The sequence below is a fragment of the Pelobates fuscus genome, chromosome 13, assembly GCF_036172605.1.
Source record: "Pelobates fuscus isolate aPelFus1 chromosome 13, aPelFus1.pri, whole genome shotgun sequence".
NCBI classification, from domain to species: Eukaryota; Metazoa; Chordata; class Amphibia; order Anura; family Pelobatidae; genus Pelobates; species Pelobates fuscus.
Genome location: NC_086329.1, coordinates 104,868,204 through 104,886,042, shown reverse-complemented (window position 1 = coordinate 104,886,042; position 17,839 = coordinate 104,868,204). Strand labels below are relative to the sequence as shown.

At 43.2% G+C, this 17,839-nt stretch overlaps 1 protein-coding gene across 3 annotated transcripts in view; it reads left to right on the top strand.

Moving 5' to 3' along the window:
* ADAMTSL4 (ADAMTS like 4) overlaps nucleotides 1-17,839 on the top strand; it is a 131,424-nt gene that overhangs the window by 66,140 nt on the left and 47,445 nt on the right. For all 3 annotated transcript variants that reach the window (XM_063439934.1, XM_063439933.1, XM_063439935.1), the window contains one exon: nucleotides 52-154. In XM_063439934.1, the coding sequence (XP_063296004.1) occupies nucleotides 52-154 (103 nt within the window). The remainder of the gene's footprint in view (nucleotides 1-51; nucleotides 155-17,839) is intronic.

The following is a 17,839-nucleotide window of genomic DNA, read 5'->3' as shown; positions in this document are numbered from 1 at the left end:
TCTCTGTGGAGGATAGCTTCATAACTTTGTGTTCCCTTTCTGTGTCTGCAGCCATGCCCAGCAAACCAGCCAGATTCCAGGACTTTACAGTGCGCCACCTTTAACAATCAGGAGTTTATGGGTAGACTTTACCAATGGGAGGCATTCACCGAAGGTAAGAACATTTACAGGTATCTTTATAATGCTGTGCAAAGACTCCACACAACACATTGTCTAACATCATACAGATAACTTACCAAGAGATCTTACGTCACTTTTATTTCTATGAAATTATATTATTCTGTAATGCACAATGCTGGCAAATGCCACCAGAGCTGAGGAAATTATCTCTAAAGGAGCCAAATAGTGTGCCACTGGACTGTGAGCATAATGGGAGTCAGAGAGAAGTACATAGGCATTGAGGGGAATAGAGACAATAGGTCTGTTAGTTGATGGATAGTTGCGATGAGAGTAGTAGTTGGTAGTATAGGGCAATGTGTCTGTTGGTGGATAGTTGCAATGGGAGTAGCAGTTGGAAGTATAGGGCAATGTGCCTGTTAGTGGATAGACCTTTGTAATGGGAGTAGCAGTTGGAAGTATAGGGCAGTGGGTCTGTTAGGGGATAGCTGTAATGGGAGTAGCAGTTGGAAGTATAGGGCAGTGGGTCTATTAGGGGATAGCTGTAATGGGAGTAGCAGTTTGAAGTATAGGGCAGTGGGTCTGTTAGGGGATAGCTGTAATGGGAGTAGCAGTTGGAAGTATAGGGCAGTGGGTCTGTTAGGGGATAGCTGTAATGGGAGTAGCAGTTGGGAGTATAGGGCAGTGGGTCTGTTAGGGGATGGAGCAGTCATTGAGTAGTGGGGGAGAGAACCTCCTGTTCTGTCTCTGTAGAGGGTTTGCAGATTACAATAGAGCCACAAGCCTGTCTGTGGTATTAAGGGAATCCTGCCAGCACTGTGTGTGACCCCTGCAAGGCTTCTCGATTGCACTATCCCTAATTAATAAGTTGGCAGCCTGGTGATTAATTCCTCTCCTGAGGGCACTGTGAGACATGTTTTGGTGCACTCCCTATAATGAAAACAGCCTGTCTGTATTAAGCAAATCGACCTGTGGGGGAGTACATGCATTTAGAGACCTGAACAACCTTCAGTTTAATGCAGTGTGCTCCAAGCATCTCTGATTGGAGTAATGAAGGCATGGGAAGGGACGCAGTGCTCTGATTGGGGTAATGAAGGCATGGGAAGGGACGCAGTGCTCTGATTGGAGTAATGAAGGCATGGGAAGGGACGCAGTGCTCTGATTGGGGTAATGAAGGCATGGGAAGGGACGCAGTGCTCTGATTGGAGTAATGAAGGCATGGGAAGGGACGCAGTGCTCTGATTGGGGTAATAAAGGCATGGGAAGGGACGCAGTGCTCTGATTGGAGTAATGAAGGCATGGGAAGGGACGCAGTGCTCTGATTGGAGTAATGAAGGCATGGGAAGGGACGCAGTGCTCTGATTGGAGTAATGAAGGCATGGGAAGGGACGCAGTGCTCTGATTGGAGTAATGAAGGCATGGGAAGGGACGCAGTGCTCTGATTGGAGTAATGAAGGGACGCAGTGCTCTGATTGGAGTAATGAAGGCACGGGAAGGGACGCAGTGCTCTGATTGGGGGTAATGAAGGGACGCAGTGCTCTGATTGGAGTAATGAAGGCATGGGAAGGGACGCAGTGCTCTGATTGGGGTAATGAAGGCATGGGAAGGGACGCAGTGCTCTGATTGGGGTAATGAAGGCATGGGAAGGGACGCAGTGCTCTCATTGGGGTAATGAAGGCATGGGAAGGGACGCAGTGCTGGCAGTGCATCCTACTGTTCTGGGTGGATAGATTCCATGCCTGGCTCATTACATGCATTGTACTGTATCCTGTCGTGGTTCATGGCTCTCCATTGCTCATTTCCCCTGTTACTCCCCCTAGTAAGATTATAAAGTACCCAGCAGGTGGTGTTAGTCATTGCCATTGCAGATAAGGCCTGCCACTAACTCCCAGACTAAATGTATCACGTCATTTCTCTGTATCGGAAAACTGGATCCACAGATCGTCCCACCTGCGTGTGTCTCTGGGGTCACATTACTCTCAGCATTCTTATACTTAAAACAGCATTTCATCTAAAAACAATTGTTTATAAACTCATTGTGTGTGTGTGTGTATATATATATATATATATTCAATGAGTATTCAATGAGTTCGATGTGTCCCTGAATATTTTATTTTGTTTCTGTTGATGTTTGTCACACAATATACACTTAGTGGGAAAAATCCCAGGCACTCACTGTGTTAGATTTAAACACTGAAACGTTTTGACCTGTTCCCATGTCTGTATCAAGCTTGATAAAGATATAGGTACATGTCGAAATGTTGCATTAAGGATCCTTAATAAAAATACTTTTTGGAAGATTTTTGATAATTCTTCCCCAGATGTTACGTGAAACAAAACTGTCAGAACATCAGAAAACCCTTTTTCTTCTAATCTCAAATTCACATTTACTTGTAATTGTATTTTTACATAAATTCTCAGGCAAATGTGTAATCCTGGAGCAATTGGGGACATGTAATAATGCAAATGTGAGGATTGTTCTCTGAAATCTACACCCATTTACCAGCTAAAGGCCATTCCAAAAGGACATCTCTGTGCATGAGCAGGTGTCTTTGGTGCAGCCATCTATCCTAACCCATCTCAGGCATAGATGCAGTGTGTGTGTATAATCTCCTCCAGGACTGCTTGGCAAGGCCCCTGGTTACTGCTCTGTTACGACCCTTTCCCTAGAGATCAAAGCTCCGCTCACGCACTCCTTGCCAGTTTGGTCAGTGCTCTCAGTAAGAGGAGCCTAGAATCCCTTACTCGGCGGGAATGAGTGGAATCGCAGCCTGTGGCCCCTCCCGAGAGCCGGCTCTGGAATCTCTCTCTGTCCGGCTGTCCTCCTTGTTTGTTTTGCCGAGTTAGGCAGATGTTGCCTTTTGATTAAATCCCTCTTCTCATGGCCGGTGGTCTGTGCAGTAATCGACAAATGATATCATTGTCACGGTTTGTGCATTAATTGTGTAAATGTTATTGCAGCTATTATTACTGTCGCATATTTTTTAATAACTTTGTGGGAAGCGGAGGGTTCCCCATCACACACAGACCCTTACCTGCTATACTATTCCGTCCCATTGCAATGCAGAGCGGTTTTGCAAAATTAGAGTTGAAGCAAATGTAGTTGGAACTGAACAGCCATGGGAGTGTTTGTAACTACTTCTTGTCTGGGCTTTTATTGTTTACCAGCAGCACATATAGAATGGCTGGTCTCCTATTCTCTCATGGTGTTTTGCATGGGGTTTATTTACTGAAATCTGAATTCTTGTCAAATTGCACAATCTAGAAAAGAATAACAGGGTTGGAAAAAATTCTCCAGTCCAGCTATTTTCAAAAGTGCATGTTTTGGCATTTCTCTTGTCAATTGTTGTTGAGTGATTAAACCCCACGTTTTTGTCTATTCCCCTTTTTACCCTCCTAACACCAGTCTGTGTGTCCTCGGTGCCTCGCTCTGTCTGCTTTACCTATGCATTAGCAGCTTGTGGGTATTCTAAATAAGAAGTCTGTGCAGCCAATTAAAGATGAGCAATGCACAGATTCGGCCTCCCATTGGCTGCACTCAAGCAACTATAACCTCATTTTAGAGATTCCAGCTGTAGAACCATGATTTGTAGTCTAACAGCAGAAGTAAGTACCTTTTGGCAAACACCCTGATGTATGACCTATATCCTCTGCAAATCAGTTTTAAAGATTGGTTATATTTATGTAAACATACATACAGATGTTGCATATTTTCTTTTTCCTTTTATGCCTCTTGTAACCAAAAATTAGACTTGCCCTTTAAATCAGAGGCAGGTAAGCACGATTGCGTAGAACAGAAGGAATTTCTGGATACTATTTGTAACATTACATGACATTTTAGTATAAAGGAATGGGGTCCAGACATTCCCAGCGGCTGGGCTATAATCTGGCAGGCTGCTTTGATGTGGCATCGCGTGACCTTTACCTGGTATCAGCGATGACGGCTCTCTCTGTGTCGGGTGCATCTGGACTAGCTCAGCGTTCCTGTAATACTGTGGAGGAATGTGATGAACATATCTGCTTCTGTTAATATAACAGAATTTTAATATTCATTTTATTATTAATTCTTAGCTGGGCAAGCCTTTAAAGTCCTTTTATTTTTTTTACATTGGCCGTAGGTGACCGCTGTGCCCGCATTCCATCCTTTTTTGGAGCCCCTGCTCCTTGCGTTACCAGCCGCTAAAATGTTTCAGGGTACTCTGTAACAGTGGTAGGTATTGCTTGGCAATCTGGCTGCTGCAGCATTTGTTTCTAATGGATGCTCAGCTAGCCATCTGGTATGACAAACTCCAGCCATCAGTACTTTAGGTAATGACACATTAGTGGCTATTCTCCTCATGGACAAGTTAATTTAAAAGCTTCGGCATTTATTGTACAACACAACAAACCACATCATGGGTATGCCATAAAATGATCTTGCTCTTTATAAGGACATGTGGACATGATATAGTTCCATTTTGAGGCTTATCTGGGTTTCTACTAGATCATGAATCCACGCCAGTTCTTTATTTAATTTGTGTATGTTGTCTTTGCCAGTGATTTTTATCATTTTGAGCAAAGTGCAAATGTAATTGTAGTTTCTAAATGTGTACCAGGGACTGTTTGCATGCATACTGCCTGTTCTTTTTATCTGATTTGAAATATAAATCAGGATTTTACTGTGGGTAGAGAGCGTACCAATGTGTCCGATAATACAAAGCATTCCAGCCTGCCCACACATCACATTTTTAAACTACAACACCTACCATGCCCGTATATCTTTCATTTTGGTTGGAGTGAAGGATGGAGCAGTTTCCAGGTTAGTGTGAGCCTGTGATCACAAGATAAGATTACAATTTGAGACTTTGTGCCATCGGCAATGAATGGTGTGTTTTGTGTTCCATTCAGAGCTCTTATCAGTCTGATCAAACACTTCATTGTTAGAACTTCCAATACACCATACGTTTAAATAATTAACTAGTTTATTTTAACTAGCCTCCTTGGAAAAAGCGAATTGGTTGGCTGTTTGTCCTCTAGTTGTCCATTTAAAGAACAGGTCGGTACATATTCCACAGTACCTGCGTAGTGGATGACCTCGCGTCTCACTAGTGATAGTGTAGCTCTTTGTGTACTCTCCCCCAGCCTTGCACCTTGAGTACCACACTGCATACCAGAGCCCCTGTTTAATCTGAGGTCTAATCCCCTGTGTGACAGAGCAGATTGATGCCTTTCCTAGCTGAGATCACCTATGTTTTCAGCAAGTAACTGTAGGCTGCATACCACGGCAGTGGGTCAGCCTGGAGGAGACAGTGACAGAATTACAAATCTCTTTTACAAACTGGAGTCTCTCTGCTCTGTACAAACATAGCCCTACATCCAAAAGTTTCATATATTTAACCCTGTGTCTAGCTTAGATACATCCATTGAGTTTAACACAGGAGCCTTCTTATTAACTGTGAGATGGTGTATTAAAAGGATTGGTAGCTGGGTTTGTTTTTTAGACATTTCAGTCTCCCCATTGTTTGGTACCTGTTCACCAAACCGTGTGTTTTTGCTATCTGAGGGTCTGGGGTAACTCATCACTTTTGAGTTTGGCCCCTGCCCCCCAGGTTGCTAATGCAGAAGATAAATGTCCATATTAGCAATATTAAATTTCTCCAGATAGCTTGTCAGCATTAGCAGTACTGTGCCTTCTAGGGGCATGGCAATGTTGGCAGTACCAGGATAGTACTGGGGGTGCAGTGCTCTCCCATACAAATGGGAAGACCAGGATTGACACAGGGATCACACCCATTTCCTGAGAAAATAATCAAAATTTGGAATTTGACTCAAAGGATATTCGGAGGGGAATAATCATTCCCATACCCATTTTCCCTACAAAATCTCTACCTGTAAGGTTGACCGATCATTCTGATTTAGTTGGTTAGTAAGGGTGTTGTGGCGGACCGCCTTGCACCCCGACTGGGTACCTCTGCCAATCGCGCTTCCTAGTATCACCGAGTACTATAAGCACCGCACCAGACACCATAACCACCGTAGCCCCCTCTTAGCCGCCGCAGCTTGGCACCCTGGACCAACACCTGGATCCAGCTCCCAGTGAGAAGACCTCTCCTCCAAAAGAGTATAATCATCCAAAGCGCAGTATAGCAATTACCCCCACACATGAGCCAAGGCTTAATGCTGGAAAGTAGTAGTCTATTTAATGGGAGCACAGTCACATAATTTATACACGTTACAAACTCCTCCTCTGTGCCTGAGAGATAATTGAGTCAGAAACTGTACCCAACTTCATTATCTCCTGGTACAGAAACACATATATTTTTCAGACACCCCAAAACACATGAAAACCCCACAAATGTTACATCCCCTGATAGCCCTGATCTGGGGGAGCAACATATCCAAAAATCACCCAGATCGGTTCAGGGTTTGGGATTTCTAGGGAAGTCATAATTTGGCCAACTGTGCATATGGTCCTATGCCCAAAACCGGTCAAGTTCGGTAGTTTAAAAACTAACAAACTACCGAACGTAGTCAATAGTCATATCATGGAGCTTGTTCCCCTCATCCAGACAAACAATTCCACCGAACAGTGCCCTTCTAGGTGGTGTAAAATCCAAACAAAGGCGATTTGATGGAAGTCCATGAACTCCATGACCAAACACCGCTGCCTGCGTTCGTGGGAACCAGATGGCTGGCTCATGGTCGTTCATACGAACTGCGGCCACCCAGATGAACAATTAGATCACTGCGGTTAGAATCGTTAAGAGGTGATGATAGGGCTTAACAAGTTTCCGGGTGGTCCATGGTTCGTGCTCCTGTTCGGTTCCCGAACAGCTTAGGAAAATGGCACAAACAACGTTTTTTAACAGGCTTTTTGCAGGACCCACATTCTTTGGGCAGGGGGCTAGCCAGCAGGTCCCTCTAGTAACACGTGGCAGAGGCATTTCAGCCACAGGTGTTGATGTAGAATATCCCTTTTAATCTCTTTGTTGTAGATGTCCCATTGCTAGACAGTGATTGCAAACAAAGGAGGGATCCACACTCTCATCATTTGTAGACATTGGTGCACTGTACTAGGGCTGACAAACCCCCATTCCATATAGTGAATACAATGTAGTCCAGGCACTCAGGTTTTTTTTTTTTCAAACAGCAGTTTCATTGGAGAAAGACGGCAAACACAGCAACGTTTCGATCATCATCATTGACAATGATCTGAGTGTGGATCGAAACATTGCTGTGTTTCTCCAATAAAATTGCTGTTTGAAAAATACCCTGAATGCCTGGACTACATTGTCTTCACCATTGCTAGACAGTGTCTTGAAGGAGTGATCATGCTAACTAATGTTGGCTATTGTCCAGGTGAATGGCCAGTGATAGGCTTACCAGCCAGCATTGTGAGTACACTGGTAGCCCACTCAGCTGGTTTGACTTATTAAACTCTAATAGCAGTTAGACACCAGAACAACTACATCACGCTGTAGTGGTTCTGGTGACTATAGTGTCCATTTAAGAATTGCATTTTCTCGTTGAAAATAACTGGTTCCTAACTTTTTTTTAGCTGGCTTCTAGATTCCAAACACATTTGTAAAGCCCTGAGTTAACTTAAAACTGAATTGCAAAGTTTTACAAAGCAATCGATGTGGTTGAGTTGGCGCATTTTTGAATATCTGCTATTTAAGCCTAAATTTTCATTTTTAATTCTGTGCGGTTTTGTGTTTAGCAGATAAACCCCTGAGTATCATTTTAGATCTACTTTTCTGGCAACCGATTATTTCTAAACTAAATAAATTCTAACTGTGCAGAGCAGTCTAGATCGAGTATTATGGTTCTGTAATATTATCACTGTATTACCTTTTTAAATCCCTGTTTAGGAATCCCTATTTTTCTTGCCAACACTACCAAAGCTCACTGGGGATCTAGTTTCCCTTGAGAAAGTCCAATGCATTGTAAATATTAGTAACAGCAGGGGTCTATCATCCCCCTGTATCGCTCTGCGGAATGTGACAGTCACTGACGGCAGAGACAGATTTTAGATGTTTGGACTGGGCATGAAGTCGGTTTGGTAGAAATGGTTAATCTGTCAGATATATACATTTTTCTGCTGATTGTTGTCATTAAATTAACCTTGTGAAACTACTCTGGGATATTAAACAAATCCATAGCATCTGAATTATAGGAGATATTTATTCTAAGGAAGTCATTAGTATGGCATGATTAACGCACAAGATTTGCCAAAATAAGTTTTTCCCACAAACAAATCATTTTTTATTTAATTTTTTTAAAGTCCATTCATGACCTCATGATGAGGATTCTAGTAAAGTTGATATTTCCTGTTAGTTTGAGCCGATTCTCTTTTTCGGTCTATATAGTTGTGTGTCTGTCTATGTATTTGACTCTCCATGTATGTCTGTCCCACTTCTGTCTCTCTCGCTCTTTCTTTGTCTGTCTCTTGCCCTCTGTTTATCTTTTTATATAACGTATAATTTAAAAGAAGTCCTACTTCTGTCCGCTCTCTCGGACTCTTGAAATTAGTAGACGTTTGAGTGGAATGTATGGTGCTTGCTGTTATTTCTTCCCTGTTTAAACCTGTGTTAATCAGACCTATCCAGCTTGTATTAATTGCTCTTTGAAAGGAACATATGCTGCTGTTTACTTTCCAGCTGTGTTTCTCTGCGGAGGCCTGTGATGGAAACTAGTGGCCATTTTATCTCGTTTTATCTGATCTGTGTATAGGTATATACCTGGTATACTCTGTAGGTAAAGTTGCTTGTGTAGAACACTCACCTGGGATTCTGGGTAGTGTAATAGCGCATGTACAGGATTCTGGGTAGTTAGAGCACAAGCACAGGATTTTGGGTCGTGTAGATGAGCACATGCACAGGATTCTGGGTCATGTAGATGAGCGCATGCACAGGATTCTGGGTCGTGTAGATGAGCGCATGCACAGGATTCTGGGTCGTGTAGATGAGCGCATGCACAGGATTCTGGGTCGTGTAGATGAGCGCATGCACAGGATTCTGGGCCGTGTAGATGAGCGCATGCACAGGATTCTGGGCCGTGTAGATGAGCGCATGCACAGGATTCTGGGCCGTGTAGATGAGTGCATGCACAGGATTCTGGGCCGTGTAGATGAGCGCATGCACAGGATTCTGGGCCGTGTAGATGAGCGCATGCACAGGATTCTGGGCCGTGTAGATGAGTGCATGCACAGGATTCTGGGCCGTGTAGATGAGCGCATGCACAGGATTCTGGGCCGTGTAGATCAGGGCATGGGATTCTTGGTTGAGTGCTTAGTGAATAGCAGGATATTATATTTTCTATGGAAGCAGTGTCTGCCATCTGGCCAGCAGTAAGAAGCAGCTGCTATATTGCCTTCTTCAAAGCCTTGCCATTTTTGCTTGGTCAAATCCTCTGATGTCATTTTTGGCGAAGCACACTCAAATAGCAATCTCAGCTTGGATGTAAACATCCAGATCCCCATAGCTTTTCCTGGCATACAGACTGAAGCGAAAACACACATTGGAAAAACTATATAAACACAACGTTCTTGTGTTGGCCTTACTGAGGCCTCTGGCCAGTGCAAAACTAATTGTCACAGGGTGTGTGTGTTTTTAAGTTATATTTTTTAAATAATTTCACCTGCTGATGGCTCCCACTTGTTCCAGAGTGTGGGTGGGTGGGGTGAGAAAGAGGCTGACATTTTTCCTGGGTTTCTAGTGAAATAAACTGGCTCCAGCCGTGGTGCAGCAGCTGTGTTCTCACCCACAGTAGGCACAGTGAGCCCCGGAGAGGTCCGGAGCTGACTGCTTGTTAGGAAGATTAGCATTCCTAGGGCAAAGTAAAGTTAGCCCTCCGTCACACCAATTCATTCAGTTATCAGTCTTTATTTCCAATGCTCCCACTTTTTAACCGATTACCATAAAAAGGCATAATTTGGGGTGATTTGATGCTACTGTTGGTTTATGTAGGATACTTGGTTGACCACATATACTTCCCCTTGCTATATGAAACACTAATCGTCTGCAACATTAAAATCATTAACGGGTGAAGGTGCCTCCTATATCCCACCATATATCAAGGGGTGGGATATATGAGGCAGCAAGTGAACAGTCAGTTCTTGGAGCTTATGTTTTGAAAGTAGGAAATATGGGCAAGTGAAAAGATCTGAGTGACTTTGGTAAGGCTAAATAGTGATGGCTAGACTACTGGGTCAGAGCGTCTCCAAAACAGCAAGTCTTGTGGGGTGTTCCAAGTAAGCAGTGGTTAGTACCTATCAAAAGTGTTGTAAGGCCATGCTGGCCATGGTAGAAAGGTGTCAGAACACACAGTGTATTGCAGTTTGCTGTGTATGGGGCTGCATTGCCGTAGACTGGTCAGAGTGCTCGTGATGATACCTGTCCATCCTTGAAAGCACCTTTGCTGAGTGTCAGAACTGGACCATGGAGTAATGGAAGAAGGTTGCCTGGTCTGGTGAATCAGATTTTCTTTTAGCTCCGGTTGATGGCCAGGTTTGCGTTGTTTTACCTGGGGAAGAGATGGCAACAGGATGCACTATGGGAAGAAGGCGTTATGCTCTGGGCATTGTTCTGACGGGAAACCTTGGGTCCTGGCATTTATGTAATGTTACTTTGACACTTGTTACATACCTAGAGATTGTTAGGACCATGTACACCACTTAATAGCATTGGCGTTCCCTGATGGCCGTTAACACTTTCAGCCACACTGTAACTATCTCTCAGGATTTGTTTGAGGAGCACGACAAATAGTTCAAGGTGTGGGCTTGGCCTCCGAACTCTCCAGATCTCAATCTAACTGAGCATCTGTAGGATGTGCTGGAATAACACATCTGATTCATGGAGGCCCCACCTCACAACGTGCAGGAATTAAAGGATCTGCTGCTGTCTTGGTATCAGATACCTGGCTTTTGCAGGTTTTGCTGAGTACATGAATACAACCCAGCATGCTGATTACACAAAATATATATGGAGTTTTTATGGATATAGGGATATGTATCGAACAACCATCAAAAGTTGTTCTCTTAAATATAAATCTTTACATTTTTAAAATGTATTTATTTTTTAAAACACAAAAATAAACTGTTTTGAGGGTGGGGGAGTCAGGCGTAACAATCTGTCTTTAGATTGATCTGGAAACTATGCACCTCGTGAGTTTAATTTTTAACTCCTGACTCCTCTGTGACAGCCTCCAGCTTAGCACGCACATGATCTGTATATGTGATACCATAAACAGAAGGAGACCGTAGCGATCACTGGACAAGGACTTGGTAGATTGAGTACAAATAACATCACTTACATGGTATTAACGCTCAGTGAAACATCTGTGATAACATTCCCAAATGGTTTTTATTTTGTATAATAATTGTCAGGTTTGTACTCTTCTGTAAAAGTAATCATCGATTTATCAGTCACTTACGGTAATTATTCTCGGATTTGCACTTGTGCCCTGTCCACCACACAGACTGCCATGGTCTGCGGAGCAACATAAACACTTCCTTTGGGTTGATTGAATTGTCACTACCTGACAGTTTGAGCGCGAATCTGGATTGGGAGGTTATTAGGGGAAAGGGACCTGTCTGTGCATCTGTCTTTGCTTTAACTGTAGCAGCAGTTAAGGATCCTTTCATGCTTCATCATGACAATGTACCGGAGCACAAAGCAAGTGTGAGGCCTGCACCAACCCCATACCCTGGTCCCATCCAACACATTGGGGATGAATTGGGACGTCAGCTGTGGGTAAAGCCCAACCACACAACATCATTGTCCAGCTATATGGGTGACTGGGAGCAAGCCCTGCAGCAATGTTCCAACATCCAGGGGAAAGTCTTAGCAGATATAGCAGCAACGAGGACACCAGGTCTATATTAATATCTGTGAGTTAGGAATTGAATATGTGATCTGTGGTCTAAATAGAGTTAGCAGTGTGTATTTAACTTTTATTATAAATAAAACAATGCATTAGTTGTGGAGCAAACATCGGGATTACACCCAGGCTCCACCTCTCCAACCAGGACAATGACTCTAATCCCTGGCTGCCCATTAATTCTTTTTTACGGATTTCTTTCATAATGCTCATGAAATGCCCTTAAATTGGAAGCAAGGCATTGGGCATGACATCCCTCCCAGATGTGCCAATTATCTAACATAGGAATAAATAGAGACCGCTAGATTACAGCTTGTGGATCCTTTGCGAACGTGTGTGTGTGTTCTAACAAACGTTCCCTTTGGCTGTGATTGCCTTATACAGAACACGTCCATAGCTTCCTGTCAGCCTGTGGCTGTGCTGATGGCCTATCTGGCCTGTCTTTATCTGTCAGTTACCTTTAAATATTTTACATTACTACAGTGTACGCAATGAATTTGTATCTTACTCTCTGCAGGGTTGTGTTTTATAGGAGCTTATAGACCTCTAGAACCTCGTGAACCTAGATGGAAACCAGTTAATCACTTTAGTCTGCTCGTAATGCAACCATAGACTGAGTTTAGTTTTTAGTTATTTAAAGAGACACTGTAGGCACCCAGACCACTTCAGCTCATTGAAGTAGTCTGGGTGCTGTAACCCTTTTGCACTTAGTACTGTAATGTAAAACATTGCAGTTCCAGAGATATACAATGTTTACATTGCAGCTCTAAGTCTGCCCACAGTGGCTGTCTACCAGACAGCCTCTAGGGGGCTTCTGGAATCGTAATGGACTTTTGGTTCGTTATCTGATGCTGGACGTCCTCACGCTCTGCATGAGAACCTTCAGCGTCAGATTTCCCCATAGGAAAGTATTGATTCAATGCTCTCCTATGGGGAGGTATAATGCGCGTGTGGCATTTGTCGTGCATACACATTACACCCCACTTGTCGAGGCACAGAGCTTTGACTCAGCGCCGAGGGACATTGGTGCTGTGATCAGTTAAGTAAATAACGTTTTGGTTTTTTTTTTAAAACCCTTTATTTACCAGGGGGGGGGGGGGGGGGGAGGAGGCAGAGGGATTGGTAGTGCCCTGGAATACAGCTTTGAAGGAGCATCATGATTGGCTGAGTCACTTCATGGTCTGGGTATTGGGTTATATGAGTGGCCCCGCAGCCTCCCTGTCTTGGTCTGATCAGTAAGGGATCACAGGAGCATCTCCATATTGAGAGAGCGATTGTATGTGTTCCTAGATAAGCAAGGCCTTTGGAATACTAGCCAGCCATTGAGAGAGTCTGCTTTGAGAGCCGAAACTAGTTTGGTTGCTAGGAAATCGACTGGATAACCATTTCATATGGAGGATGCTGGAGAGAGTTTCAGTGCACGCCAACACCGAAAGTAACAGACTGCAAGAGCGGGACCGAACTTTCCTTTTTACATTGTCCTTCACATTAAATTTATATTATTTTGATGCCTATTGCAAATTGGATGTAATATTTGGAAGGCATGTTTCAGATCAGTGACTGTGGGAAGAACTCTAAATGTGTGAACCATCTATGGAGAGAAGCAGTTATTTTTCCGAGCATGTCTAATTATCAGCACGGTTTTTGTATCATTGACTAGGTTGGTAGAATGATGGGAGTGGAAAATGATATGCAAGGCAAAACACATCAGATAAAAGGGAAAAACAGTATAATAAGGTATACAAGTGTAAGCAGCAAAATATGTGAGAAAGGATAGGTAGATGACCAGGAGCTCCGGGAGGCTGATTGTACTGGTGCCGTCTTTGGGTCGAACACAGTCCTGCAATAGGGATGAACACTTCAGGCCTCTGAGCCCAGTTGGAAACAGGTGGGTCAAGTTGTATGGTAGGATCGGGGATTCCTGCAGTACCCCCTACACTCCAGTAGATCCTTTTTCGACCCGCAATGGCTCCCTCTTCTGTGCTGCCTTTTACTTAAGTGAGGGACACTGCTTGCCCCTTTGTCATTTTGTGGCTTTCTCCACTGTGTGGGCTGGGGGGGACTCCTGCTGGAGATGTAGGGACAGCATGCAGGGTGCGTAATCACTTGATTGTATTGGGCCAGGCCGGTGCAACTTCTGTTCCAACTTACGGCAAACGTTTTAAAGATCCGGTCCAGCTTGGTTAAGACATCAAGTTGGTCTTCGCTGGGACTGTGGAGACACATGGTGTCCGCCATGATGAGTAAGTCGCTGCTTGTTCCGACCTCTCCACTGGCCTCACCCTGTGAGCTCTTACCGAGTTGCTGAATTCTGCATGTTTCTTCTAGGTCTGGGATCAAATAATTTTCAGGTTTTGTCCCAGATGGATCTGGATGAAGCTGCCCATAATGTAACCATATACTGAGTTTAGTTTCTAGTTCTAGTATTTCAAACAGCACTCCAAGTGCCATCTGTTGTAGTTGTTATGGTGCCAGAGGCAGCCTCCCACAGTAAGTGGTTAAACTGTTTAAAAACTGACCTGGGTTCAGAGCCACGCTCACTGGTTGAGAGCACTGCTGTGCATAGATTCACGGGTCAAGCTGAACATAGCAGCAAATTAAGGAGCACCTTGATTGGCGGAATCACTTTCTGGTCTGGGTATAGCAGATTGCAGAAACTTAATTCACAAGTTTTTATTTTTTATTTTTTTTAAGGGTCAACTCTACGCTGGAAATTCTCTTACTGTGCTACTTCTATTGGAAGGCTATTACAGTTATCTACTACCCTAATTTTAATGTAACTTTTACTCTCTTTACCCTAAATCTACCACTGTCCAGAGTCAAACAAGGTCTTCTTGTTCCTGCGCTGCTCTGTCTCAGCCGCCAGCTTTATTTTCTGAATTAATACATCTCTTTTCATGCCAGACCCCAATGTATCAACTGCTTTTAAAGTGAAGGAAGTTTTTGGTTTGTTTGTTTGACGTGTCCGGCCTGCATAGTATTCTTCTTTTTTGTGAAATCATAAAACATAAATATTAGCAGCCATTAAAACAACACCCCTCCAGCTAATTGATGGCCGGGATCTGCGGTTTTAATGTATTAACATTTTGGCAGCTGGTGAGCAGCTTTCTATGGTTTCACCAACTTCTACCGCGGTTTCAAACTAAAAGGACGCAGTTTCTCTGTGCAGCACAAAAAGCGTAAAGGAGAATCCATTATTATTTTATTAGAAAGACCGGTTAAGACAGAATATATTGGAAAGTTGGCAAAGTGTTCAGGTTTATTTTAAAGGAGAGTGCTTTGCAGATAGATCATTTCAGCACCGGTGCAGGCCAGCTGATGTTTATAGATCTAAGCTCAATGGATTAATAAATCCATTTACAGGGAAAGTGTTTGTTTCAAAGGGTATTTAGTGATCCTGATTCTCGGGTGTGTGGGAGAAAATCTGCAAACTGTAAATGTATAATCAAACTGACAGTGCTGGAAGATTGGCCCCAGATGGATCGCTGTAACTGTGAAAATTTTTCCTGCATTATTATGCAGAACTTTCATGAAACATCTGTGTAAGTCTGAGCTTCGACATGGGGAGTGCTGGGTATATTGCATGTCGGAGAGGGTAACTGTGAGACGTAGGGCTAGTACAATGGAGACCTGGCACAAGCCCAGCTGGTAGTGAGGTGCCCGAGTTAGGGGGCACAGCCAAGGTGACTGCTCTGCCATGGTGTCCATGCATTGTATGTATTAACCTCCACCTTTGGCTGTATGGTTACTTTGAGTTGTGAAAAAACCTTCAGAGGGTTAAGGGGTGGCTATATTATTGGGGAAAGACAGAGAGAACAATAATGGGGCCAGGAGGCAGTATAGTAGGAAATTGACTAGGCTGAGGCCTTTATTTCCTATATAATGAATTGTGGAAGTTTGACAAGGGAACTGCAATTTTTAGATTAAAATAGCTGAATTGTAAAAATATTTCGAACTGCTGTTTCCAGCTAAGGCCCTTTTGGCCTGAAGCTTTGAATTGGCGTGGACAATGCCATACAGTGCTAGGTTTAGTTATTATACTCCCTGAATGTTGGTAGGAAACTGGAGTGGGTGACTGCAAGGAGCTAAAAATAAAAAAAAGAAAGGAAAAGGGAAGAGAGCCCAAAATGTGAAAGAGGGGTTTACCATGGCAGGAAGGCAAAAAGGTATCTCCATTAATGCTTTGTATGTAGCAGTCATCAGTCTTTCATATATAAACACAGAGAACACCATCCATTAATACTGTATGCCAGTGTGTGCCAAAACATTCCTTAAGGAAGATGAACAATATGCGTATACTCAGATATTTTCATTTTCACATACTAGAGTAATCCCTGCATTATGAACTATTTGGGGATATTGGAGTGCTACATTGAATGTTGTGTGAATCCTGCTTCCTCTTCAGCACCCAAGCCAGGGGAGGGCACAAATGGTGACTTCTGTATACTGTATCTTTGAATATCTTTATTAAAACATTTGAACCAGAGGTAAATGATGACCTATCTGTGTCCATTAATGGTTTATTTACTCGGAGGGCTGTGACCCTGCCTGCTGGAGTGATTGCTAAAGATACCCTGTATCTAATATCAGCAGATGAATCACATTGGTATTCTGTAACAGTTTCTTGTAAAGCTTGATTAGAGCTGACAAGGAGAGGCGTTGGCTCGTGACATTTACATTTTGGGAAATTGAATTTTGGGGAAGGGCAGCCACTGTCAGGACAAGTAGGAGACAGCAGTGATGAGAACTTATTCTGGAAGAGCTAAGCTTATCTCATTGGATACGATAATAACATGGCACCCATTCAATTTTCCCCAAGGCATGTTTGGGATTTTGTATTTATTTTAAAATCTTTATTTTTGTATCCGGTCATAGCCTCAGTAGAAAACATTACATGAGATAAGCATATGTAAATCAGTATAGCAATTCAGTGTAGTATGTAAAATAGGTCATATAACACATTTGGGCAATGGGCCACGAGCTGAGAGTTTTTCGTTTAAGACTGTAGGTGCCAAGGCTTTTTCGTAGGCCACTCGTGCCTGGCGTTATAGCAATATAGCCGATGGTACCAATAGTTTGGCTACAGGCAGTAAGGCTGGAGGTGCTGAGTGGTAAAGATATATGGTCTTCAGACCAGGGTCAGCTGGGCTACGTTTCCCTATGGTAAAAGCTTGTAGACGTTGAACTAATGCGGTATAAAATTATCCCATAGGGGTGGGGTGGGGGAGGCATCTTATCTTGAGATACTTGAGGGGGACAACCAAAAATGATGCAATATAATATGTTGAATGGCTCGCAGTGGCTAGAAACATGTGAATAATAAACACTGGAGAAAAGTTCTGCATGCAGAAAAAGCCCAGGCTAGCCCATATGACAGGAGGCCTTGCAAGAGTTAAGTTCCACCTGCACTTTTCCATCAGGTAGCGGCTGCTGTGGAGGCTTCTGTCCCAGTCTGTCGGGTGATTAACGAGGTCACCTTTGATGTTGCCTAAGTGGTACTTGGTTCCTTGGTGGGCAGGAGATCTCTTATATAGGTTTTGCTTCTGAAGGATTTTAGTGCCATAATAATAGAAAGGGCAAATTTAAGAAGTTATTTGCTGAAGCAGTATTTTGTGACCAAAATAGGTTTTATGGGGCCCCTATGGATTGCGTTTTATTATTAACCCATTATCACTGTCATGTGCTCTGTCCAAAAATACATTTTCACTGGATGAATATCTCATTAAGATTACATGGTGAAAGGATTAATTGATGAGAAGTATTTAGGGTCGTAGGGTAAAAAAGGTGCGATTTAAATCCTCTTTCATCTGTATGTTGTGCACACATGGCTACTACGTGGCTGTCTATATATAATTTTTGCTTT